The following is a 25,619-nucleotide window of genomic DNA, read 5'->3' on the forward strand; positions in this document are numbered from 1 at the left end:
TTTTTATTTTAATTCTTTAAAAAATTTCTTAGTTGTTGATGGACCTTTATTTTATGTATTTGTATGTGGTGCTGAGAATCGAACCCAATGCCTCACACATGCTAGGCAAGTGCTCTACCATGGAGCCACAACCCCAGCCCCGCCCTTATATTTTTAAATTCACTAATTTTAAAAAACAATTTTAGATATAGGGTTTCATTAAGTTACCCAGGCAGGCCTTGAACTCCCGGTTCAAATGATCCTCCTGCTTCAGCCCCCTTAGTGCTGGGATACAGGCACGCACAGTGGGTTTTGTACACTGCATGTTCATAGGAACACAGCACGGTGTTTTGGTACATGTGCATGCTGGGCAATGACCTCCTCAAGCCAATTAACATAGGCATTATCTCACACAGTTTTTGTGGTGAGAAGATTTAAAATCTACTCTCTGGCTGGGGGCATAGCTCAGTGGAAAGGTATTTGCCTAGCACGGGGGAAGCCCTAGGTTTGATCCCCCAGCACAGCAACTTTCAACTATACAGTACAATATTGTTATGCTGTTGTATTGTATATTATTTTTATTTGTCTGATCATCTCAAAAAAAAAAAAAAGTAAAATTTCCAACCACTGGGTATGGGGTGAATGCTTGTCTGCCTAATAGGTGTGAGGCCCTGGGTTCCATCCCCAGCAGCGTTAAAAAGGAAAAAAGAAAAAAAAAAGTCCAACCAACAAATGCATCCAGCACAGAACCAAGTTCAGCGTCCTTCAACTCTCCCCCGACCATTACTGGGCCCAAACCCTCCTCAGTGTGTTCTAACTCTCAGGCACCCCTGGGACCACTAATAAGCCTGAGCTAAGTCAACCTGGAGCATGCACCTGAGCCCTTTGCTGGTGGGGCAAACTGACCCCTTGTGCCTCGCAGGTCTGTGAGCCTGGGATGATGTTAATGGATGCAGAAACGGCGGGGAGGGGGGGAGAGGGGCCACCAGGAGGAGGCGAGGAACTGCTCCCGGTAGCCTGTGGTGACCAATACTCACTGGTCCTTACCATCCAGTCCCGTTTTCCAGATGACAAAACGAGGCTCCAAGAAGTCATGTCTAAAAGCCTCAGGAAGCAGGGTTGAGAGCCAGGTCCCCACCGCCTGCCTCCAGGGGTGCCAGAGGACCATTGTGACAGAATTGTCAGGGGAAGCTCTTGGTCACAATGGGCTGAGCCGGACCACACTTGGATGGAGACCTTGGAAGGACCACATGAGTGTCCTCTGGAAGATCTGGGACGGAAGGAGTCCAAGAGTCCCACCTGTTGCCAAGTGCAGGATTCCTTAGCTCCCATGTCATCTCTTGAGGTAGGTCTCTGTCCTTGTCCCTGTCCCTACATGGAAGGATACTCAAAACTACCTGGCCAGCAATCCTAGTTGTCAGACTCCCATAAACTATTTTAGAAAGACAAGAAAGCCCCAAGTGGCTGAGTGGAGGGGCTGCAAGTCTGAAGTTGAAGGTCGGAGAAGGAAGGGAAGGGGAAGGTGTCTGACCCTCAGGCAGCCGGGAGACAGGAGGAGCCCGAGGGGAACCGGTAGGGCCCTGTCGGCTGCAGACACAGAAGGAGCACGTGCTGCTTCAACAAGACAGTCGCAGGGACTGCAGGGCTGGGGTTGAGCAGGACGAGAGTGGGCCCAGGTGGGAAGGAGAGGAGCCGTGGCTGAGGATGAGAAGAGGGGTTCCTGTGTGAGACGCACATGGAATGCAGTGGTTAATATTCGGTTCTAGAATCAGAATCAGTCCTGGTTTCAAATCCTAGGCAAATGGCCACCTCCCTGAGTTTCAATGTCATATACGAAGCAAAGGCTAAAACCCACCTCACAGGGTCCACTGTATTAAAATGGGTGCAAAGTGAAAATCCCATACATACTAGCTGTGGATAGACATTTTCCCCCATAATAGTGACCCCCTCTGTTCTAAACCCTACTACCATCACCCCAACTTCATACTGAGAAAATGAGGTTCTCACCAGGGTCTTGCAGGACCTGGGGCCCATTCCTCTCCCATCTCATTGGCTATGGTGTTTTCATTCACTCACCTTATGTGTGTCTGGGCTTTTGCACTTTCTGTTCCCTCTGCCTGGGATGCTGTTCCCAGGCAGAGTTTCTCCTTTCCAGCTTTGTCAGATAGTTAACCAGCAGTCATCTAGGGGATATGATCCCTGCTTAAAACTGCAACCCTGGACTGGGGTGTAGCTCAGTGTAGAGGGTTTGTCTAGTACCAGGGAGGCCTCGGTTCCATCTCCGGCACCACAAAAACAAAACAAAACACCTGTAACCCACCGAACCCCCATCCCTCTACCCTGCACGACTTTTCTCCCCACCACACTACCACCGAAGGTACACGGCAACTGATGTTATTATATTTATTTACAATTGTAAGTTTCCGAGGACACAACATCTTTGTTGGTATGTGGTGCTGAGGATCGAACCCGGGCCCGCATGCCAGGCCAGCGCGCTACCGCTTGAGCCATATCCCCAGCCCTACGTATAGATTCTTGATCTGGATAGTTAACTGATGTACCTGCCCCTCCCCGGGCCTAGAACAGTGCCTGGCACACGGCAGGCACCAACCGAATGATCATCCCTCCACTTTCCCTGGGGGCAGGCACAGCTGGGCCTGTATTCTGGTGTCCGCCACCCCCCACCCTCCCCCAGCGGAGTGCTTGGTGTCAGGAAAGGAGTCAAAGGCAGCACTGTCCTCGGTGGCCACTTGCTCAGTCTCGTGTCTTTGCCCCCTCGCAGGTGGCACAATGTCCGGTGCTAGCAGCGAGCGCCCTCCTGCCGTGCCCGATGTCCCAACTGGACTTCCTCAAGGCCTCGCACTTCGCACTGGGGCCGGACCCCCGGCTGCACCGGGGCGTCATGCAGTCCACGATGCACCGGGACTTCCCGGCCCACCCGAGCCCTACCCCGAAGCAGCCGAGGGCGCCGCCTCCACTCTCGGCGCTCTTCCAACACCACGCGCGCCGGGCGGGACCCGAGCAGGTGTCGGAGATGCACCGCGAGTTCACTCCACGGGAGGTGCAGCCCCCGGAGGAGACGCGGGAGCGCACGCTCGCCTTGCAGTCCAGCAACCTGCGCATGCACGCGGACGAGCGCACCGGCGTCAGCTTCTCCAACGCGCGCGCCGCCTACGGCTGGCCCGAGCAGCCCGCGCACGCCAGCGAGCTGATACGCGGCGCGCGCCTCATCTTCGACCGCGACTCGCTGCCGCAGGGAGACCGAGACCAGCTGCGCGTCCCGCCCACCACGCATCAGGAGCTCTACCCGCCTCACAACGCGTGCCCGCCGCCGCGCGCGCCTTGCCACCACCTCGGTGAGCGCGCGCCGGCGCCCTCTGAGCGATTTGAGGGAAAACTTGGCCATGTCTGGAAACCTTGTTGGTTGTCACCCCTGAGGCTGAGCGTGCCGCTAGCGGGCAGCGGGTAGAAGCCAGGGAAGCTGCTAAGCATCCCACCGTGGGCAGAGCAGACCGCCTGCGGAAAGGGAGTCGACGGTCCCACGGTCAGTAGTACCAGGCTCCGAAAACCTGCAATCTCCCGGAGCCTCGGTTTCTGCCTCCGTGGAGTGGATTCTCTCCAGAGAGAAGTCCCCAATGCTAGTTTGAGGTCAGACAAATCTGCTGAGTTGCCTACCTAACCCCCAGCCTTTACGGCCTTAGTAACTAGGAGCAAATTGGCCTCCCCAAGCTTTACTTTTCTCATCTGCAAAATGGGTATGATCACAGGGCCCAACCTCACAGGAGCTGGTGGAGCTGAAGGAGCCCAGGCTGCGCGGGGTAGCTGGCAGGTAGAACTATGTTAGCCACCATCTGTGTGATTTTCCAATTCGGTCACTCCAGGGGTCCTTCCCGTGGACATCAGGAATCAGTGGGCAGTTGCCCTCCTCCCCTTTCCAAGCTGGACTCGGGGATTGTCAGACTTGAATTTGACTCTTAGATCTGGCCCCTAGTTTTTGTGACTTCAAGTAAGTTGCTCGCCACTCTGAATTTCAGGCAGGCTGTAAGACAAGGAGGTAACAGGCCCAGGAAGGCAGTGCAGAGCACACTAACCCTAGAGCCCGGCTCAGGACTTGGTGGTTATTCGTGGTGCTGTGACCTTTATTATCATGGTGTTTTCTGGACTGGTCAGGGCTGCCCACCTTCCTTCCCAGGCAAGGAATCAGATCCCAGGGGGCCTGAGGCTGCAGGGAATCCATCCCACTGCCCTCTGTCTCCCACCTCCTCTTCCCCTCCACAGGTGGTCCCAACACCCTCAAGTGGGGCTACAAGAAACAACAAGGGACGTCCTACCTGAGGGAGTTCCAGGCCCTGCCGGGCTCACCTGCCTTAATGTGTAGGAGGGTAAATCAAGGCTGGGCCGGGCTTGCTGGGGAGGGCAGCCATAGGGGCTGGGTGGTCTTGGCCTTCGATTCCTCTCTGTCCACAGGCCTCCTCCTCTGTGCAACTTGGAGACTGCAAGCTGGGCTACAGGCTCATGTCTTCAGACCTGAAACAGACCTATAGGCCCCAGGGGCTGCCCTCAGACAGGTACCAAAGGACCACTGCCTTCCCCTGCTCCAATATGGACCGTGGCTCGCAACAGCACGTGGGTGTGCCACTTAGGTTCCTAAAACAGTTGCTTTCAAGGTCTCCATCCTGGGCTGGAAGGTCCCACTGATGGGCCAGCTCACCCACTGTTAGGGTGCTCTGGCTTGACCAGTGGGCAGTTGCCCTCCTCCCCTTTCCTGGGAGTTGCAGGGGAAAACACATGCATCCCTGCTTCCTTACCCACAGGTATGACAAGGCTAGGGCCGCCACTCACATCCACCATGTGAATATTCGTCCTGGAGACGGCCTCTTCCACGGCAGGACCACTGTGACCGACCACTTCTACGCCCGCCAGCCAGGTGAGAACTTCTCCCTGCCCCGCTCCAGCTCCCTTGGCAGCTTTCCCCGGCTGCTCAGCACCTGCTCTACCACTGACAGAGCCTTTTGTTCTTCATGGGGATCAGACTCCGAAGTCCCACATCCTGAAAGGAAATTGGCACCCGGGCCCCGGCAGCCTCAGCACCTCCATGCAGTTCTTCCATGGCCAGGTCAGTGGGTAGGGAGAGATGCCAGGGCTCATGAGGGAAAAAGACTTAAAAGGCAGAGCAAATAGCAGGTGCAAAGGCCCTGAGATGGATGTGAGCTGGACACACATGCCAAGATCTCTGGGGTCCATTTGTACGATCTAGGGCAAGTCACTTCACACTTCCCAGCCTCACTGGCTCTGTCCAGAGGGGGAGGGAGCCTCCAGGGCCACCAATGGGAGGACATGGGAGCTTCCTGTGGGTCCCACAGGTACCACCAAGCACCCAACCACCTGGCCGCCACATGACCCATGAGAATTTGAAGTGCCACGTGATCCTAGGAGAGGAGAAGCTGCTGGGACACTTTTTCCAGACCACCACGGGCTCCCATTATTGCCCCCAGCATGTGGAGGGGTCACAGAAGATACCCAGCCTCCAATTGACACAGAGCAACCTACCGAAGGGTACCTGTGGTGAGGGTAGTGATCCTTCCCCTCTAGAAAGCCCCTCCCGGTCACAGCTTTGCCCTGGTTGACAGCTGTGGCTCTGCCACCTAAGGCTTAATCCCACCCAGAATTGACTAGGCCCCCAACCCACCCCTGGGCTGCCCCACCCCTGGTAGCCTTGGCCCTCCCTCCCCCTGTCCCCCATGGCACAACCACCTACTTCCTGTCCCTTTTCTTATCTTCCCTTACCTCCCGCAAACCCCTCCTCCTGTTGGACTCTAGCTCCTCAGGAGCCTGCCCTACCTGGTCTTGTCCCTAGTTCATCTGGATGGGCCTGCCCCACCCCCGGGCCAACCTTAGAGCTTGGCCTCTGAGCCCTCCCCCGCACCTCAGTCTGTCACATCACCCAGGCCTCGTCCTCTGCCCTCTCCTTGGCCACCCCCTTCCACATCTCCAGAGTTCGATTTTCTAACCATGAACCAGAAGATGCTGAAGCCGCACGGAAGAGCTAAAGCCCTGGTGACCAAAGAGTTGTTACAGAAGGTGAGACGGGGGAGGGGTCCAAATCAGTGTGGACTCAGAGTTAGTGTCAAGTCCACTAGGGTCACAGCCTGGTCAGGGTCACCCCTAGCTCACCGCCAGGGTCAGGTCAGCATAAATTCAGGGGTATCTTCATTTCACCAGCCAGAGTTAAATCTCAAGCTGAGGGGACTAACTTAGAGTCACCTGGGATCACCCCAGCCCTGGGGTCATTCCAGGGGCACCCCTGGTTTCTCTCCAGTACCTGGGTCAGTCAAGACTGGGGCCCCTTTTGCCCACCTCCCCAGAAACCAGTCACCAGCCAAACCTGGCTGAACCTGTTCCCACTCTTTGATGACCCCAGGGTGGTCCAGGGCCCACAGGGTGGCCAGAATAGGTCGATTCAACAAGCTGCCCTCCCAAACCATCCACCCTGACTTCACAGTGCAAATACAGCCACCTGGAGCCCCCGCTGGGTGGACAGCGCTTCCTCTCAACCAACTACCAGGTTGACTTTCCTTTCAAGAACCAAGGCCCAGTAGTACTGAAGATGATGAATTTCCAGGAAAGCCACGTGCCCCTGGGCACACCTCGCCAGCTGGGCTGCAGGCGCAGGAAGGTAGATCCTCAGGCCCCACAGATGCCTATGTACCCATGCCCCAGCCAGTAGTAAATGTCACCTGATGGCATCCTGTCCCATTCCATTAGTCGTCTGTTAAAGAGGATGCTTGGATGAGTGGGGGCCAGAGGAAGGAACCACACAGGAGAGAATGTCTCATTCGTTCCATGCCTGACCAGACACATCGGCAAACCTTGGGGTTACTCTGAATGATGTGAGAGTATAGAGTCACAGTGTGTGACACAGGCATTGGGGTGGGGGTTGAGGATGCAGGCTCCTGGGCCCCGATGGACACGATCCACATCCTGACTCGTCCAGGTCCTGACTTCCCCAAACTTTATGGGGAGACTGGGGTTAATCTTGCTGGACCCCATTTCCTAGCAACTGATCTGCACCTGCCCAGAGCGTCTAGCTTGCCCCAGGACATAATTCTGTAAACCGTCTTTTCCTAGTGAGAGTCATTGTTACCTTAACCCCTGTGAGCCTCATCTGTAAAATGGAGCAAAAGAGCAAATCTCTCATGAGATCCTTACAACTGACGGGAAGCTGAGCAGTGCACTGGTTGGCCACATGACCAGCCCTTAGATCAGAGCAGCACCCAGGAAAAAACAAAAAAAGCCACGAGGACACAGTGAGGTCCCAGGAGGCAGGTGTGCAGCCAACCGAAAGTCAGAAGGAAAAAAGGTGGAGTCAGGCCCTAAAGCCCCCGAGTGACCAGTACCTTGGACAGCGCCCGACCTTTAAGGTCTGGGGTCTGGTGAAGAAGTTACTTCTACCTGGAATAGCATGGGCCTTGGTGGCCAAGCTGTAGGCTGTTATAATCCTGTTTCAAAGAATGAACCTGGGGCCAGACCTCCAAAGACCAAGGTGCCCTGTCCAACAGCCACAAGGAGCCAACCCTGAGCCTGGTCAGGTGCCCTTTCCCCCCTCGGCATCAGCTCTTCGAGGCCAGGCTCTCATTTGCACAGCAAGGGACCCTACAGGAACAGGATGGCCCTTTTGGCTGCACTCATAGATAGTCCCACACTGGCCCCAAGAGGGTCTGCTGGCCACAGGACCCTTCTGTGCTTGCCTGCTCTGAAGACATTTTGCAAGACGCTGCTCCGAGTTGTGCTGTGATAAATCTGGGTTCTCACTCTCGGCCCCACCAGCATCTTGGGTCAGATAATTCTTTGTTGGAGGCTGTCCCTGTGTATCACAGGGTGTCGTTGAACCATTAATTGTTAATAGCGTACCCCCCACACACAACAGGTATTGCCAAATGTCCCCCATAGTGAGGTGTGGCGGAAATTGCCCTGGTTGGGAACCACGGCAACAGAACATCCTGTTCTGGTGAAGCTAGTCTGCCTTTTGACCAGATAACTAGAACAGTAAGACTTTCCTTTCTGCTTTAGCTGCTAGGAAGCTCAGGTCTCTGTAGCTCCAGTTACAGGGCTGCTTGTGCTCCTGTCTAGTTCCAGGGATGGTTTCTAGCAGCCCAGAGGCCAGGTGAAAAACAATGGGTAGGATTTCAGCACAACTGGAAGCATTTCCTAGTCATGGAACTGAGCAGCTCGGGGTGGCTGGCCAAGGGAGAACAGGCCCATAACTGGAAATGTTCAATGAGCAGGGGAAAACACTACAGGATGATTCTGGGTGTATTTTTGAATTTACATCCATTCCTCTATTACATTTAGCACCCTACCACACACACACCAAGGCTTCTGGACCAGGATGAATAAAATAAGATTGAATGTGGGAAAACCGATTAATTTTTAAAGGAAAACAATTTCATCAAGTGTACGCAGCACCTGGCAACAGAACTCAGACCTGTCATTTTCCTGCCTTGGACAGGTGGTTTCGAGCTCTGAAATTCCTCATTTCCTCACCTGTGAAATGGGGACACACAATAGTTCCTCCTTGGTAGACAGAGGGATTACAAGAATTAAATAAAATGTGGCTATGCTTGGTACAGGGCCTGAATTATCTGACCCACAGCTCAACGAATGGCACCTAAAAATTGTCTTAAGTAAATTTTTTTGTAAGGGACAGAAACCAAGCTCTAGCCAGTCCAAGCAAAAAAGAATTTTATTGACTTAGAAACAAGAATGTCTGGAATTGGGAGCTGGGAGTGCCTCGGTGCTAGGCTTCGCATGCAGCATGCGGATGCCCAGGGTTGCATTTCCAGCAGAAACGGAGGGGTGGGGGACAGGAGGGAGGAAATAGAGAGGAAGGACAGAGGGAGGGAGAGAGAGATAAAGAGGGAAGGAAGAAGGAAAGAGGGAGGGAGGGAGGAAAGGAAAAAACCAAAACAAGGTCTGGAATTGGGTCTAACATGGGGTATGCTGGTTCCCCATCTGGACTGTCTTCCTCACCATCTCCCAATCCTATTTCCCTCCAAATGATGGAAAGGAGGATGAAGCTAGCACCAAAGGAAGGAGCTACCTCCCCTTCTCCCAGTAGAATTTAAGAAACACGCTGATTGGTCCATTTGAGTCACATGCTCAGCCATGAATCAATCACTACGCTCAGAGGAATGGTGTACTAGGATTGGTTGGCCCAGTTGAGTAGGCCACTCTGAAATTTTTGGTTCCCCAAACTTTACCCTGAGACTGGGGTTAACCTTGCTGGACCCCATTTCCTAGCAACTGATCTGCGCCTGCCCAGAGCATCTAGCGTGCCCCAGGGCATAATTCTGCAAACCTTCTCTTCCTAGTGAGAGTCATTGTTTCCTTTTGTGGAGAGAGAGTAGAAGGTGTTTGGGAGTGACCTAGAGACAACCAGTGTCCCCCAGCTATCTATGGTCCCAGTTTTACCTCCCACAGCATTACCTGTCCACTCTTTCAACTTGGAGCAGAGAACTTACTTTTAATAATCAAAATGGAGCAGATATTAGCTTTTGCTTCATAAGAAGCCTAAAAAAAAAGCTGTGTCTTCCAAGACCTTGCTGAAGGCTGCATGAAAGCTCCCACAGATCCCAGCATCCTGATATTTTTGTTAAAAGTCCCTCAATCCACAGTCTCAGGAGACATGTGATCGGAGTTTCAAGATAAAATAGGCTACAATTTAATTAGCTGTTTTTCTTCCACATAACAGATTTCTGAGGAATGTTCTTCTATGAGGCTGTCCTATCCATCCAGACAGTCTGTGTACTGCACAAACCTAGGGAGCCCTGTTCACTTTAGAATCCATGCAGGTGGCGGCCCAGCTTTGCTTAGCCATATCACATTTTAAGTTATTTTTCTCAATAAATGAATGAAAGGGACAGAAATCCTAAAACCAGTTCAAAACCCTGGAAATTTGTTGAGATTAGAAAGAAGGCTTCGGGCTTCAGGCACAAATCTAGCCAGAGCTCTCTCCTTGTCTAACCTCTACATTCTGGTGTATATTGGCCTCATTTCCCAGGCTGATCTGAACAACCGAGGATGTGACTGCAGACATGAGGAGTCCCTATAGCTCATGATCCCCGATGAAGGGCAAAACCCACCAACTTCACATCATCATCGCAGACCTAGTTCTTGTGGCCATGTTCTTTGTTAGTACATGTAGATTCATATCAAACTGGGGAGCTTTAGACACAGATCCGACCACAAAAGCAAGGTGCTCAGATGAGCTGAGCAGAGAGAAACAACAGATGTCCTTACGCATGCTGTTGCTAATGAGATTATCCGGGGGTGACAGGATCAGGCACCAGAGACCCCATCCGACTGAAGTCATCTCAGATCAATCATTCAGATCCACTGTGAACTGGCAGGAAGGTCTCAGACCATAGTCCAGCACAGACTCACAAGGTTCAGGAAGGGACACACGCCTGGACATCTGGTTGGTTGCTCGGGGCTGTTGGTATTTGCGGGTGGGTGGTGTTCAACACACCAAAGATTCTCAGGAACCCACCTGTAGTCCAAAAAAAAAAAAAAAATGATTTAGCTTCTTTAGTAAGGAGACAACCACCACGGGGGACCTGAGGGTCCCTCTAGAAGAGGGAATTGAGATTTGGGGAGGATTTGGGCTTATGCTGGGTGGTTTTAAGGAAAGCTGAGGCGACTCCAGAATGTGCTGTGAGGAAGCAGAGAACAAATTCGTGGCAGAGGGTTCAGCGATTTTTAGCTCCGAGGTGGGAGGATTGAAAGAGTCGCTGCTGCCATTGGCAAGAAGCAGCAGCATTTGCATTAGTGGGGAGAGGAGGGTGGGCACTCATTTTTTTGTGGTTGCAGTGTGTTCTCGTCTCTATCTTGGTTTAGATATGATCACAGAGTGGCCTTGTCTGATCATTGCTTATATTCTGTGGCCGTTGTTTATGTTTAATAAAGAACATCTTGGCCTGGCTGCCAGCTGCCAGGGGCTGTTTTTTCTCCTCACCCCCTCCCCAGCAGGGAACTGTGTTGCCAGGTAGTGTGTCCAGAGCCCTCCCCAGTCCTGGCTAAGGTTTCCCAGAAATCAGCAGCCAAGACAGGCACTTGGAGTCCCCCAGGGACAGCAGCAACTCGTCATCTGGGTAGGAGGCTGAAGGCACTAAGGGAAAGAGAATATCTCAGACTCTGCTCCCCTGTAGGTGTAAAAGGTTGTTACCCAGAAAGAGTGAGGGGTTCCACTATCAAAAAAGAAAAAAAAATTTGAGAAATTCTGGATTAAGTAAAGATAGACATGTTTTTAAAACCCTGGGGCTTCTCAGAGGCCTCACCATGCTCCTGTGCAAGGCGAGTCTGCCCCAGCCATGTCACAGTTGCTGTCTTTTGAACAAAGGTAGTCGAAGACATTGACAGGAAGCCAAGACAGACACAGGCAGAAAGAGAAACAGACAGACACAAAGAGGGGGCAGAGGCAGAGAAAGTGAGGGGACGGGGCAACGCGACGAACAGAGGACAGGGATAAAGAGATGAGGACCGAGAAAGGGACGGAGAGCTAGGGACTGGGAGAGGCAGGGCCAGAGAGAGAGACAGAGAGGGCCGGGGCCAGAGAAGGGCCGAGAGGGCCGGAGGACAGCCGCAGGGACGTAGCCAGAGCGGCGCGGGCCGGCGCGGCGCAGACAAAGGCGCGGTCGCGCGGCCGGGGCGGCCGGGCCGGGACAAAGGCTGGCCCGGGGGGCGGGGGCAGCGATGGCGACGGCCGTGGCGGGCGCGGGCGAACTACAAGTCCCAGCAGCTCCCGCTGCGGCCCTCGGCCGGCCCCTCTCGCTCCCCGGGAGCGCCTGGCGGGGCCGCTGGGCCGAGGGGGCCGCCGGCGGGGCTGGCGGGCGGGGGGCTTCCTGCAGGCCTGGGGGGCGCCGGCGGCCGGCGCGGGCGCGGCGGGCCGGGCAGGGGCGAGGGGCGCTGGGTGAGTGTCCTCGCGAGCGGGCCGGGCCGGGAGGGGACCAGGCGGGGGGCGGGCTGGGGGCCCCGCGTGGGGCGCGGCCGGAGGCGACCTCTGTTCGCCCCCCGCCCGCAAGACGCCCGCTCCTGCTGGGACAAGGGGCTCGGGGCGCGGCGGGAGGGGGTCCCAGCGGCCGCCGGCCTAGCGCGCTCATCCCACCGCGGCGGGGGAGGGCCCGGAGCCCCAGCCTCGGAGCCGGAGGGGCGGGGGCGCCCGCTATTCCGGGGTGCGGAGCTCAGGACGCTCCCTCCTGAAAACCACGCGGGGGGCCCTGGGCATTGGTTTCCCACGTCCAGCTTGGGTGCGGGGATTCAGGAGGACCTTTCCTTAGAAAGGGGACCCAGGGGTTCCTTCTGCCCCCAGGACCCCAGGAAAGGGCCCAGCTATTGTTTGCCTCCCCTTCTCGTCCTGGGGTCTAGAGTTTGGGAAGCTCCTTCTCAAAAGGCTATTCAGGGGCCCAACTGTCTCCAGGAGCTCCGTGCTTTCTCCTCCCATCTTTCAGCTAAGAGCTGGGAATTGAGGAGGTCTTTCCTCTGGAAGCAGTCTAAGGGTTCCTCTGCCTCCTAGGAATCCAGGAGGGGACCCAAGTAGTTCCTCCACCCTCCAACTATGGGGTCTGGGTTGAGGGGGCATTCAGAAGCTCAGCACTCTTTGTTTGCTTACCCCCTTGCAGCTATGGGGTTGTGGCTCAGTATGTCCCCTTTCCCAGAAGGGGAACCAGAGATTCCCCCACTCCCAGGAACTCAGCCCTGGGGTAACTCAAGACATCCCCCAACTGGTAATCCAGCTGAAGTGGCTCCAACTATTCTTCCTCCACCTCCCCACCTCTCCCCACCCCCAGCCATGAGGCTGGATTCAGCTCAGGATTTTTTCTCCAGGGGGGAACAAACACAAGTGTAGAGACATAATCCCCACACCCAAGCTGTGGGTTCATTGCTCAGAATCTCCCCTCCCTGGGGGTTCCCCCAGTAACCCAGAGGATCCCCAGGTATTATTTTCACCTACTCTCCAGCTAAGGGAGATTCACAATCTTCTAGTCAACTGGGAAAACAGACATTGGTAACTGACCCCCGCTTTCCCCTAAGGGATCTCTAAATCTCCCTTCTTCTACTTCCCCATCAGGAGGGGTCTCAAATATGGTTCCCCCACACACACACACCACTAGCTTAGGGAACAGGCATTAGGATCATCTCTCTAGGAGAGAATGTACTCCCTAAGCTGTAAGGTATGGAATTCAGATTGCCTCCTTCTCCTGTCTTCTCCCCCAGTGACTTAGGAGGGTTACCAGATGTCATCACCCCCCCCCCACACACAGTGCCTAGGTTATTCTCCAACCATAGTTTGTAGAGCTCAGCATACCACCTAAGAGTTGAGTCAGGGGCCCTTCTTTCTACAATCTGTCACCTCCAATTTGGGTGAGAGGAGGGCAGGAATTTGGGCCATGTGCTCAGGACACTGGAACTCTGACACCACCCTTTTCCCAGGAGGGGGGCCAATTAAAGGTGTTGGAACCTAGGACTCCCTCTTTCACAGGATCCCCACAAGAGTTCAGGATGGACAGAGGGGCAGAGCCATGGGATTGGGCACTGGAGACCTAGTTTGGGGTCCCATGACTTTCATCCAGGTTCAGGGCTGAGAAGGGAGGGTCCCACCATGTCCCACCCAAGGTCCTTCTATACCACATCCTGACTGGCAAGTGAGAAGTCTTTCTGCAGAGTCAGGGAAAGATCCATGAGTGTGTTTAAGAGTAAGTTATGGGGGAATGGCTGAATCCCTCTCCCATCCCTGCCCAGACTCCAAAGAGATTCCCTGTTTCCCAGAACCTATTTCTACCTACTCTCTGTCCTCGCTCTGCAGATCCTGTCCCTGAAGCAGTCAGCAGTTTCACGCCTGGGATGCGTCGCTCAGTCCTAGTCAGGAACCCAGGCCACAAGAGCCTGAGGCCTGTTTATGAAGAGCTTGACTCTGACAAAGAGGACCTGGACCCAGTTTCTGAAGACCCAGAGCCTGATCCGGAAGACCTCAACACTGTTTCAGAAGATGTGGACCCCAACTATGAAGATCTGGACCCTGTCCCAGAGGATCTGGGTCCCAGTGTGCAAGCTCCAGGCTCCATCTTGGGGAACCAAGATTCCGATCCCCAAGATTTGGACCCCATGTCTTCAAATTTCGACCTGGATCCAGATGTTATTGGCCCTGTACCCTTGGTTCTCGACCCTGACAGCGACACCCTAAGCCCCACCGCACCAGACGTGGACCCCCTTTCCTCCAGCCTCACTGCCACCCCCCACGTCCTGGCCAACAGCCCCGAGGTGCTCCCTCCCCCAGCCAGCCCGCCCCGGCCCTTCTCCTGCCCCGATTGCGGGCGAGCCTTCCGTCGAAGCTCCGGGCTGAGCCAGCACCGTCGCACCCACAGCGGCGAGAAGCCGTACCGCTGCCCCGACTGCGGCAAGTCCTTCAGCCACGGCGCCACCCTGGCTCAGCATCGTGGCATCCACACCGGGGCGCGGCCCTACCAGTGCGCTGCCTGCGGCAAAGCCTTCGGCTGGCGCTCCACGCTGCTGAAGCACCGCAGCAGCCACAGTGGTGAGAAGCCCCACCACTGCCCCGTCTGTGGCAAAGCCTTTGGCCACGGTTCGCTGCTGGCGCAGCACCTGCGCACACACGGCGGCCCGCGGCCGCACAAGTGCCCAGTTTGCGCCAAAGGCTTCGGGCAGGGCTCCGCGCTGCTGAAGCACCTGCGCACGCACACCGGCGAGCGACCCTACCCCTGCCCGCAGTGCGGCAAGGCTTTCGGGCAGAGCTCAGCGCTGCTGCAGCACCAGCGCACACACACCGCCGAGCGCCCCTACCGCTGTCCCCACTGTGGCAAGGCCTTCGGGCAGAGCTCCAACTTGCAGCACCACCTGCGCATCCACACCGGCGAGCGGCCCTACGCCTGCCCGCACTGCTCCAAGGCCTTTGGGCAGAGCTCAGCGCTGCTGCAGCACCTCCACGTGCATTCTGGCGAGCGTCCCTACCGCTGCCAGCTCTGTGGCAAGGCTTTTGGCCAAGCCTCGAGCCTCACCAAGCACAAGCGGGTGCACGAGGGCGCCGCAGCTGCTGCTGCCGCCGCTGCCGCAGCAGCGGCCGCCGCCACTGGCCTAAGCCTGGGGCCTGGCTTGAGCCCTGCGTCAGTGATGAGGCCTGGGCAAGTCTCCTTCCTGGGTCCTGATGCTGTGTCTGTGCTGGGTTCTGGCCTGGGTCTCAGTCCTGGCCCCAGCTCTGGCCGCAGCCCTGACCCTGGCTCTGCTCTGGGCTCCCTTTCCAATCCCAGCCCTCAACCTCTCTCTGGCTCCACATCCACCCCCAGCCCTGAGCCTGTTGAATGTTCTGACCCTAAGCCTAGTGATGATGATGACCCTGACCTTGTGCCCAGCCCTGACCCCAACCCTGAGTCCCACCCTGATCCCTGCTCTCCTACCCCTGACACTGTCAGCCCAGCCCTCCCTACTGGTGAGAGTCCAGAGTGGGTAAAGGAGCAAGGGGCACTACTGGGGCCTGATGGCTGAAGGGGACACCAGCACCACAGGCCTGGGGAAGTTGTGTGTTGTGCAGTTAGTAAAATCCTCCCACTGCCTCCCGCCTCTGCGTTGTGGCTTGCCTTCTGCGCTTCCTCCCCCGATGCACAGCCTGGCCCCTTCCCACTAGCTGAGGGAACAGGCATCAGGATCATCTCTCTAGGAGATGCTTCTGGTTGCTGGGTGAGCAGAGATGGGAGGGTGTGGCCAAGGCCAACCATACACCTGGAGCCACACCCCACAAGATCCCTAGCTTCCCCTGTCTATAAGGTCTCACATTTGTCCAGCCCACTAGTCACCACTCTGCCTCTCCAGGCCTGGGTTGGGGGGTCCTAGTCAGGGGAGACTTGCCCTGCAGGTGGCCTGACAGAGTCCCCTCCCTTTAGCTTAATCTCTGGCATGTTGCTGGTCCAGGTCTAGTGGGCTGTAATAGAGGTTGACAATGGACCATGGCAGCAGCCATCCCCATTTGCTCCCTGAGCCTACCCCTTGCCCTCGGAAGCCCACTAGGCAAATGGCGGCTGCACGTTTACGTGTTCAACAAACATCTGCTGATTGGTAGTGTCTCCACAAGGGAGCAAGATAAATATGGCCCTCACCCTGACAAAACACATCGCCAAATTGAAACTATTTCAAAAGTAATCAGAGGATGGCACATTCTGAAAGAAGCAGAACAAGACTTCTGATTTAGGTGGCATGAACACTGTCCGGAGGAAGGGTTTTACAGGTCTAGTACCACTAAATGAATAATCAGCACTGCTACCCAGCTTTGTCAGTGATCTTGCATTTGCTCATTTATTTCTTTCAACAGCCCTGAGAGTCCAGTAATTTGCCATTTTGCAAATAAGGAAACAGGCACGCAGTGTTAAGAGACACTGGAAAACATAGAAGTGGCAGGTAGATGGCAATGCCTAGATTTAAACCTGAATTGTTTACCCTGCAGAGCCTGGTGTTCTTAACTATTATGCTCCAGGGCAAAAGTGTGTAAAGGCCCCGGGATCATCAAGAGATGAACTAGAGGCAGAGGTGGGAGCTAGACCGGAGAGTACTGGGAGGCGGTGGTGGGGAGTTGTTTCCCAGCAATGGGAAGCCGCCAGCAGGTTCTCTGGCAGAGGACTGATACGAATAATTCTTTGAATGTGCTGCTTCTGGTTACTGGGTGAACACTGGGGTCAGCGGGTAGCAGGAGGAAGTGCGCCAGGATGGAGGAGGTTGCTTCAGAGGTCCAGGCCAGGACTTCTGGGGGACTCCGGACTGTGGACAAAGGGTGGGTGGGGCGATAAGTGATGCTATTTGGTTTAGAAAATTGGTTTGCTGATGGGCCGGGAGGAAGGAGAACAATTCTTAGGTGGGTCGCAGAGTCGCGGAGGGTAAGGGGTCAAACTCTGAACATGGAAGTCACGAAGTTGGCACCACACGCGGGGCCTGATAGGGAGCCAGGGGTGGGGCCAGTCACTGCCGCGCTCAGAGCCAGTCCATTTATCTCCTCTCCAGCAGCGGGATGTGACGCTAGGACCTCACGACCGCCATCGGCTCGCGAGTCGCAGGCTAAGGCACGCATGCGTACATCTCCGGGAGGGGGTCATCGTGGCGCAGTGGGCGGGACTGGACCAGTCACGTGGACACCCGGGCGCCCTCGTCACGTGACCGCGGCGCGGGTCAGCTGATGCGGGAGGGTTTGAAGCGGGGCCGCGAGGGAGCGAGGCCGCAGTGACAGCGGCGGGCGCTCGGACCCAGGCTGCCCAGCCGCGCGCCCCGGCCCCGGCATGGCAGCCCCGGTGGGCCGGCGCGGCTCAGGTGAGGGCGGGCGGCGCGCGGGGCAGCTTCTCCGACCTCGGGCGGCGGAGCTGCTGGTGTCCCTTCCCCAACTCCAGTGCGGGCTTCTCAGCTGCTCCACGGTAGAGACGTGGGCAGATTGCGTCTAGAACTTGGGCGGCGGGTGGGCAGGCACCAAGTTTCCCCCTTCCCAAACCCAAGCTCTGCTCCGGAGTCCTGAACTCAGGCAGCCAGCGGGCCGCCGGTTTCTCCGACTTGGGTGGCGAGATGTCCAGGATTTCCATTACGAGCCCACGTTCTGATTGCACAACTTTGCTGGAACTGGGACAGCTGGCAGCAGCTTCTCTGACCCGCACGCGAGACCCCAGGCTTCCCTTCCTGAACGCAGGAAGCAAATGCGCAGTTTCCCTGAACTCAGACTGTGGCTGCCCAACTTCCAAACCTCTTCAGAGGTCCTCTCCCATCCGGAATGTGGAGGAAGTGTGTTGTCCTCCCCTTGAGCTGGCTGGAAACACCTGATCGGCGTCAGGACTGGTCGGGTGGCGGTAGGCTAGCTGTTACCTAGCCAAGGCAGGAGCCGCCTTCTGGCTTCCCTTCCTTCTGGCTTGTAAACAACAAGCGCATCCAAGCTCCAAAGGGAGAGGCCAGAAGCTGGGACCTCCCTACACCACAGTTCTGACAGCACCCACGCTTATCCTGATGGCTTTTGTGCTGGGTTGTGGCTCAGTGGTGGACCACTTGCCTAGCATGTTCAAGGTCCTGGATCCCATCCCCAGTATTGAAAAGAAAAAAAAAATATCTGTTCTGACAGCTTGCCAGACAAGGTTCCAAGTCCTAGAAAGAAAAAGCAAGGAGGTGATGGGGATGTTAGGGACAGTTCTGGGACATGGTCACCATGTCACAGTCACTGTGTGACCCCAACCTTTGCTGAAACTTTGGGTTTTCCTGTTAGTTTCAAAAGAAGAACTGTGCTCAGCACCGCTTGCTCACTGAGGACTGATGGTGTCCTTACCTGCGTGGCCTTGCTAATTCAATGCAGCTTCAGGATCTGTGCCTGGGCATGAATGTTTTTGACTTCCACTTTTCAGATGAGGAGCTTAGGGAGATGTCCTGTGAGTTCCAGGACGAGTGCCCTTGGTGAGGATGGAGTGAGTGGTCTGCAAACGTGTTCTAGGGTTATTACTGTTACTGCAGAGCACCCCTTCCACAGGCCTATGGCTTGTGACAGTGTCAGCAGGACAGCCCAAGTTGTGATGAGTTCATCTATTGGGTGTTTGTCCAGAGAAGCCTGGAATGTGAGGCTTGGAATTGGGACGAGCCCATGGGCTTCATATACCCTGTGGGAACCCAGTGCACGCAGTTCCTTCTCCCCACAAATCCGCAACAGGAACATAGATGAAGTGCTCTGATACTCACCACGTACCTGTCCCCGTGATAAACACTTTATAAGCATCAGTCCTTAGCTTCCTTGTGATGATTATTGCTCGGTTTTGCAGATGAAGAAGCTAAGGGTCAGCAAGGCTGAATGTCCTGTCTGAGCTGGTGAGCAGGACCACAAATCAGCTCAGGCTTTTTTTTTTTTTTGAGAGTGGGTCTCCCTAGGTGGCCTGGCCCTCTTTCCTCGCCTCCTGAGTAGCTGAGGTTATTAGCTTGAGCAATTGCACCTGGTCCTTTTGATTATCCAAAACACCAGCTCAACACCTCTGTAAAGGACCGCTGCATACAGCCATAAAATGTTGCAGGTTTTCTGTGTTTTCTTAGACCTCTCACAGTTGTTCCTTGGCAGAAGCATGGATTAGGGGCAAGAAGGCAGAGGGAGTAGCCCAGGCCTTGGGCTGAACCTATAGCATGTAGAGCTGCCCAGGCCTTACTGCTTTCTCCTGATTCCATAGAGACCGAGCGACTCTTGACCCCCAACCCTGGGTATGGGACCCACTCAGGGGCTTTGCCAGCCCCTCCAACCCCCTCAGAGGAGGAGGATCTCCGCCGCCGGCTCAAGTACTTTTTCATGAGTCCCTGTGACAAGTTCCGGGCCAAGGGACGCAAGCCTTGCAAGTTGATGCTACAGGTGGTCAAGATCCTGGTGGTCACTGTGCAGGTGAGACCAGCCAAGCAGGTGGCCCAATCAAACACTACTTGAAGCTGCTATTCCCCTGGAAGGAGAGGCTGGGAATGGGAGCCTCTTCCTGATCCCTGGAAGCAGCATAACCACATTGACAATGCAGTAGCCAGCCAGGAGCATTGGAGATTTGTGTGTGCAGCAGCTCCTTTTCAGCTCACAGAGGCCCAGTGCTGTAGTCTCATTGCATATGTGAGGCCAGAGAGGCTCGGAGAGGTTCAGGGACCTGTCCAAAGCCACATAGTGACTGAGCACTAGAAGACAGCATTTGAGCCCAGGCAGTCTGACACCATGTGGACTCTCAAAGAGAACCAATCTAGTGGCCAAACCAGGTGATCCTGCTTCCCCAAGCCAGGCCTGTGCTGGGCTTTGGGGACCCCACAATGAGTCACGCTCAGCCCCTGCCCTCAGCTCTTGCTTCTGATCCAAAGCTGTGGCTACCCTGGGTAAAGGGCCCAGTAGTGTGCTTACTGGGAGGTTTGGGTTTAGGCATCTGGTAAGCAGGTGATGAACGCTCACCGCTGCTGTGGGATGTACAAGTGCGCACTGTGTGCTGCACCCTGGGGACATGATGGTGGTTGTGGCATGGAGCTTAGGCCCTGATGGAGGGTGAGGAGGGCAGCATTTTTCACTCCAAGCAGAGATGCCCATCCCCAGGATGCCCCTGGGGCCCACTCTTCCTCCTCCTGGGCCCCAAGGGAGGCCCTGCCCCAGCAGAGCCAACTTCCCCTGCCCCTCTTGCCAGCTCATCCTGTTCGGGCTCAGCAACCAGCTGGCAGTGACATTCCGGGAGGAGAACACCATTGCCTTCCGACACCTCTTCCTGCTGGGCTATTCAGATGGGGCAGATGACACCCTCGCAGCCTATACCAGGGAGCAGCTGTACCAGGCCATCTTCTACGCTGTGGACCAGGTGCGGGGGGACAGTCCGGGAGAGGGACACGCGACAGAGCGTGGGCTAACGAAGCCTCCCCTTCTCTGCCCATAGTACCTGATGCTGCCCGAGGTGTCGCTGGGGCGGTACGCCTATGTTCGGGGTGGGGGTGGCCCTTGGGCCAACGGCTCAGCGCTGGCTCTCTGTCAGCGGTACTACCACCGTGGCCACGTGGACCCAGCCAACGACACGTTTGACATTGACCCAATGGTTGTCACTGGTGAGTGATCGGGGCAGGGCTTAGTGTTGGGAGCCTGGGCTTCTGGGATTCAAATCCTGGCCCAGGGCCTGGCTGTGGTTAGCACTCACCCAGTCTGCACAAGTCCCTGGTCCCAGCCCCAGTAAAAGAACCAAACCTCATAAAATCCTGGCCCTGCCACTTGCTCATCTGTGACATGGGGTTGTGATTTGGGATCATGATCATGAATAATTTGACATGTACAATGTGCTTGGTAGAACTCGTGGACAGAAAAAAGCCAGGAATTATTTTCTCATATCATTTGTTCTCTAACTTATGGGGTCCATGGAGCATCAGGCAGTAGGGTCTCTGTAGAGAATAAGCCCTGGGCCCTGCCCTAGGGGAGACAGCAGGTTTTCAAGCACAAAGTGCAAAGTGAGCAGGGACAGCCTGCGGGGGCTTAGGGGAGACCAGCCTAGGCCTGCTCTGCTCCCTGAGGCCCTTCCCTGACTGCCTGTCCTCAGACTGCATCCAGGTGGATCCCCCCGAGAGACCCCCTGTACCCCCCAGTGACGATCTCGCCCTCTCGGACGGCAGCTCCAGTTACAAGAACCTCACGCTCAAATTCCACAAGTACTGCCTGCTCGCTTGAGGGGCTGAGGGGGCCGAGGGCGGGGGCACAGGATGCCTGGTGTCCTGACCTGTAGACACTTCCCTGCAGGCGGGGGCAGGGCTGTTGCACAGATGCCCTGTGAGCAGTTCCCCTGCTAACTGCAGAGTCAGCACAGCAGGGAAGGGGGGCTGGCATGGGGACTGGGAGGGACGGGCAGGGCCCCTCCCCTCACCTGAGCCTCCCCCTAGGCTGATCAACGTCACCATCCACTTCCAGCTGAAGACCATCAACCTCCAGAGCCTCATCAACAATGAGATCCCTGATTGCTACACCTTCAGTGTCCTGGTGAGGACTCTCCTGGGATCTGGAGCCCCACACGGCTTCTGAGTTCCAGAGCTGGCACTTGCCAGGTCAAGGAACGTGTGGGGAGCCTTGGCTGAAGGTGGGGGTGGGAAGGCTGGGGCCAGTGGACTGTCCATCAGGCAGGTCTGGCGGGGCTTGGGGCTGCTGGTCAGTCTGCCTCTGCCCTGCCCCACCTGGCCCCTGCAGATCACATTCGACAACAAGGCACACAGCGGGCGTATCCCCATCTGTCTGGAGACCCAGGCCCACATCCAGGAGTGTAAGCACCCAAGTGTCTCCAGACATGGTGAGCCCCTGAGCCCCAGAGCCCCAGACCACACCCAGGCCAGTGGCAGTTGGGGGCCCCCCGACCTGCCCAGGGTTCCCCGAGCCTCAGACCAGCACTGACCAGGAATTCTGACCCCAGCCTTCAGAGTAACCCCTGAGTCCCCTGACCACATAGCCCTTCGGGTCTCCAGCCCTGGCCTGCTTCAAGCCACAGCCTCCCATGGTCCTGTGTCACCCTTGACCCCACCATCCTCTCTGTGCAGGAGACAACAGCTTCCGGCTGCTGTTTGACATGGTGGTCATCCTCACCTGCTCTCTGTCCTTCCTGCTGTGTGCTCGCTCACTGCTCCGTGGCTTCCTGCTGCAGAATGTGAGGCCCAGGGTCCCGTCTGCCAGTGCCCATCTTGCCCTGCCCTGGGGCCCTGAGGGCCAGGGCTTCAAGGCTTCTGTGCCTGGATGGACCCTCATCTCACCTCCTCCTGCAGGAGTTTGTCGGGTTCATGTGGCGGCAACGGGGACGGGTGATCAGCCTGTGGGAACGGCTAGAATTTGTCAATGGCTGGTACATCTTGTTGGTCACCAGCGATGTGCTCACCATCTCGGGCACCATCATGAAGATCGGTATCGAGGCTAAGGTGGGTCATGCCCATGCCCTGCCCTGGGTCCTTGTGCCATCTTGTCCCAGGTCCTGGCTTCACCACCATGCCTACCTGGGGCCACATTCCTCCCAGGAACGGTGGGGTTGAATGAATTGACACTGGTCTCACCCCTAGAACCTGGCAAGCTATGACGTCTGCAGCATCCTCCTGGGCACCTCCACGCTGCTTGTCTGGGTGGGCGTCATCCGCTACCTGACCTTCTTCCACAAGTACAATGTGAGCCTCATGCCCCTGAGTGGGCCTGGGCAGGGATGTATCTGGCCCTCTGAGTGACCACCATTGCCCCCCAAATACACCCACACACATAAAGCAGCCACAGCCCTTGAATGTGCCCAGGTGCAAGTCTCTTCCTCACCTGCCCACCATACACATACCTGTCCCTGCACCTGGGCAGGACCATGGGCACCTGCCCCTTCTTGTCCATAAGCTGGTCATCCATGGGGCTCCCTTGGACCCTCCCCCAGGATGGCCTGCTTTCCTCCCCTGGGTTGTGGCCACATTCTGAATCCTCCTGCTCCCCACAGATTCTCATTGCCACATTGCGGGTGGCTCTGCCTAGTGTCATGCGCTTCTGCTGCTGTGTGGCCGTCATCTACCTGGGCTATTGCTTCTGTGGCTGGATCGTGTTAGGGCCATACCACGTAAAGGTAGGAGCTTCTGGGGACAGGGGTGCTCGTGAATGCAGTCCAAGGGTCCCTGGCTCCCTCCCTGAGCCCACTTACCTCTCACCTCCCTAACCTGAAACCACCCACCCTGACCCTGGTACTGTTTCTACTAGTCTGTAGCAATTTTGCTGTCTGTCCCTTTTGACCCCCAGTAGCCCTAACATTGACTTTGTGACTGTCATCATCACACCTGCTGATGATCCTGTGTTGATCCCAGTTATTCTGTCCTCAGCTCTATCTGCTGATCCCTTTTAGCCCTGGGGAAATATGTCATTTACTATGTGACCTTGTCATTGACATGACGACCCTTCGATGGCCCCATCATGAATGCTGGTACTCTGCTCACTGACCCCCTGACCCCTGGTGACCCTGCCTACAGTTCCGCTCACTATCGATGGTGTCCGAGTGCCTGTTTTCGCTCATCAACGGGGATGACATGTTTGTGACGTTCGCGGCCATGCAAGCACAGCAGGGCCGCAGCAGCCTGGTGTGGCTCTTCTCCCAGCTCTACCTCTACTCATTCATCAGCCTCTTCATCTACATGGTGCTCAGCCTCTTCATCGCGCTCATCACGGGCGCCTACGACACCATCAAGGTCAGCTGCCCAGCCTGCCTCCCTGGGTGTCCCACACACATGCATGGCTCTGAGCTCTGTGGCTGCCTGCCACCAAGGAGTCCTGGGGACAGAGAAGGCTGAGCAAAGATACAGAGAGAATGTGGGAGACTCTGAAGTCCAAGGGAGGCCCAAGTGGGACTGAGGCTGCCCAAGTATCATCAAAATGGGCTCAGGCCAGGACGGTTCCTGGGTTTGCTTTTACTAACAGGGAATCTGAGGCAGTGTCTCAGGAGCTCACCCCGTGTTAACTCCTGAGTGTGGAGCTGGGTTCAGCTCAGGGCCAACTGAATCTGCAAGACACTCTCTCAACCCCTGTGTCTTATGGAACTTCCAAGAATGCTGATCTTCCTGCAGGTTGCAGGGGTCAGAGAAAACAGAGCAGGACATGTGGGTAGCACAGGACAGGATTCTTTTAGAAAACATGTCCCAGGGTGTATTCTGAGCCAAGCTCTGTGCTGGGCATCAAGAAAAAGCAGGCCTTAACAGTCTAAGGTCTTTGGGAAAGATGGTGATATAAGAGTGGACGTCCAATGGCCACTGACCCACTGGCAAGAAGTATGAAGGAGTGTGGAAGGTAGATGGTACCCTGCTTTAGACTGATATTAGGGTGGATACAAGAAAGCCTCTAGAATGTTCTGTCCATGACTAGGCTTTAGCCACATGCAGCTATTTAAATTTTGATTTGAACTAAAAGGAAATTCAGTTTCACACTCTGACCATCAATGGGTCGAGTGCCCAGAGGCCAGTGCGGCTCATGGCGGCCCTGATACACAGCTTAGATAATTGAGCATTCCCATCATCTCAGTTTCAGATTGAAGAGGTGGAAAACAAGGGAGAGGGCATCTGGGGTAGGAACAGTCACAAGCAGAGAGACCTACAAGCCAGGAAACACTTGGAGAAGAGATGGTGCCTGTAGTAGGTGGAGGGGGAAAAAGCTGTGCTAGGCCCTGCGGTGTCCTGTGTCACTGGCAGATGTGTGTCCACCCCATCCCGCCCCAGGCACAGAGCTGCCCACCCCATCCCGCCCATGCTCAGAGCTGCCCACAGCCATGTTCCTGCCCATCAGACCCCAGGAGCCTTGCTCTAGCTCTTGGAAGTCCTATGTGTCCGCTCAGGACCTATGCCCACAGATGTGTGCCATCTTTGCCTCACGTCATAGATGTGTGTCTGGGTCTGCAGCAGAGGGCACCAGGACTGACCAAGATGAGGCTTGTGGGTCGGGGCAAGGGAACAAGAAACAATAGGTGGAGGTCATGGCCAGAGCAAAGGCCCGAAGGTGGGAGCCTGTCTAACCATCATCAGGACAAGGACACCCAGATAGCAGGAGAGGGCTGCAGACCTCAAGGGCCTCAGAGTTGGGGGCCACTTTCATGCTGGATCTCCTGGCGTCTCTCCCCAGCACCCGGATGGTGCTGGTGCAGAGAAGAGCGAGCTCCAAGCCTACATCGCACAGTGCCAGGACAGCCCCACCTCTGGCAAGTTCCGACGCGGGAGCGGCTCAGCCTGCAGCCTGCTCTGCTGCTGCGCAAGGTTGGAATCCCTGTTAGGGTTGAGAACTGGGGCCCGAGCTTGAAGGGGAGAACTGACACTTTTCCTTCCTACTCCCCTCCTCCAGGGATGCCTCGGAGGACCATTCGCTGCTGGTGAATTGACTGGACCACCACTGCCCCTGGACTTCATCCCGCCCGCACTGCGGAAACCCCTGCTTATTTATTTTCAGAATTTGCTTTTAAGAATTGGCTCCCTGTCGCGCCCTGTGAGGGCCTGGGCCAGTCAGGTCGGACACCGGGAAGGGGAGGGAAGAGGATGAATGTTAAATAAATGGGAAAATAAACTTGTTCTCATTTCTAGAGGGGAGGGGGCAGCCCCAGCGGTAAAGGGTCCTC

The 25,619-nt window shown here is 55.9% G+C and overlaps 3 protein-coding genes across 3 annotated transcripts; all 3 read left to right on the forward strand.

The window, feature by feature from the left end:
* Positions 1-1,309: 1,309 nt before the first annotated feature.
* Positions 1,310-6,706, forward strand: SAXO5 (stabilizer of axonemal microtubules 5; the record flags this gene model as incomplete). The annotated part of the gene is made up of 9 exons (XM_081287774.1): positions 1,310-1,324; positions 2,762-3,335; positions 4,258-4,361; positions 4,447-4,547; positions 4,794-4,906; positions 4,986-5,095; positions 5,343-5,544; positions 5,975-6,060; positions 6,482-6,706. The coding sequence occupies 9 exons, from the start codon at positions 1,310-1,312 to the stop codon at positions 6,704-6,706; spliced, it is 1,530 nt and encodes a 509-aa protein (XP_081143900.1).
* Positions 6,707-11,715: 5,009 nt separating this feature from the next.
* ZNF358 (zinc finger protein 358) lies at positions 11,716-15,602 on the forward strand. The gene is made up of 2 exons (XM_081283717.1): positions 11,716-11,947; positions 13,841-15,602. The coding sequence occupies exons 1-2, from the start codon at positions 11,731-11,733 to the stop codon at positions 15,532-15,534; spliced, it is 1,911 nt and encodes a 636-aa protein (XP_081139843.1). The 5' UTR covers positions 11,716-11,730; the 3' UTR covers positions 15,535-15,602.
* A 1,574-nt stretch (positions 15,603-17,176) lies between these two features.
* MCOLN1 (mucolipin TRP cation channel 1) lies at positions 17,177-25,567 on the forward strand. Its single transcript, XM_081286621.1, has 14 exons — positions 17,177-17,340; positions 19,212-19,417; positions 20,184-20,351; positions 20,427-20,592; positions 21,075-21,183; positions 21,412-21,508; positions 21,713-21,812; positions 22,057-22,163; positions 22,279-22,428; positions 22,567-22,668; positions 22,977-23,099; positions 23,497-23,712; positions 25,133-25,263; positions 25,349-25,567. The coding sequence occupies exons 1-14, from the start codon at positions 17,310-17,312 to the stop codon at positions 25,383-25,385; spliced, it is 1,743 nt and encodes a 580-aa protein (XP_081142747.1). The 5' UTR covers positions 17,177-17,309; the 3' UTR covers positions 25,386-25,567.
* The last annotated feature ends 52 nt before the right edge of the window (positions 25,568-25,619 follow it).

This window comes from Spermophilus citellus (genome assembly GCF_964194105.1).
Source record: "Spermophilus citellus genome assembly, chromosome: 3".
NCBI lineage: Eukaryota > Metazoa > Chordata > Mammalia > Rodentia > Sciuridae > Spermophilus > Spermophilus citellus.

Coding starts and splice junctions, on each gene's coding strand:
- ZNF358 (XM_081283717.1), top strand. CDS start 11,731: ATGGCGACGGCCGTGGCGGGCGCGGGCGAACTACAAGTCCCAGCAGCT. Junction 11,948..13,840: donor GCAGGGGCGAGGGGCGCTGG/GTGAGTGTCCTC, acceptor CTCGCTCTGCAG/ATCCTGTCCCTGAAGCAGTC.
- MCOLN1 (XM_081286621.1), top strand. CDS start 17,310: ATGGCAGCCCCGGTGGGCCGGCGCGGCTCAG. Junction 21,813..22,056: donor CCCAAGTGTCTCCAGACATG/GTGAGCCCCTGA, acceptor CTCTCTGTGCAG/GAGACAACAGCTTCCGGCTG. Junction 23,713..25,132: donor GCGCCTACGACACCATCAAG/GTCAGCTGCCCA, acceptor GTCTCTCCCCAG/CACCCGGATGGTGCTGGTGC.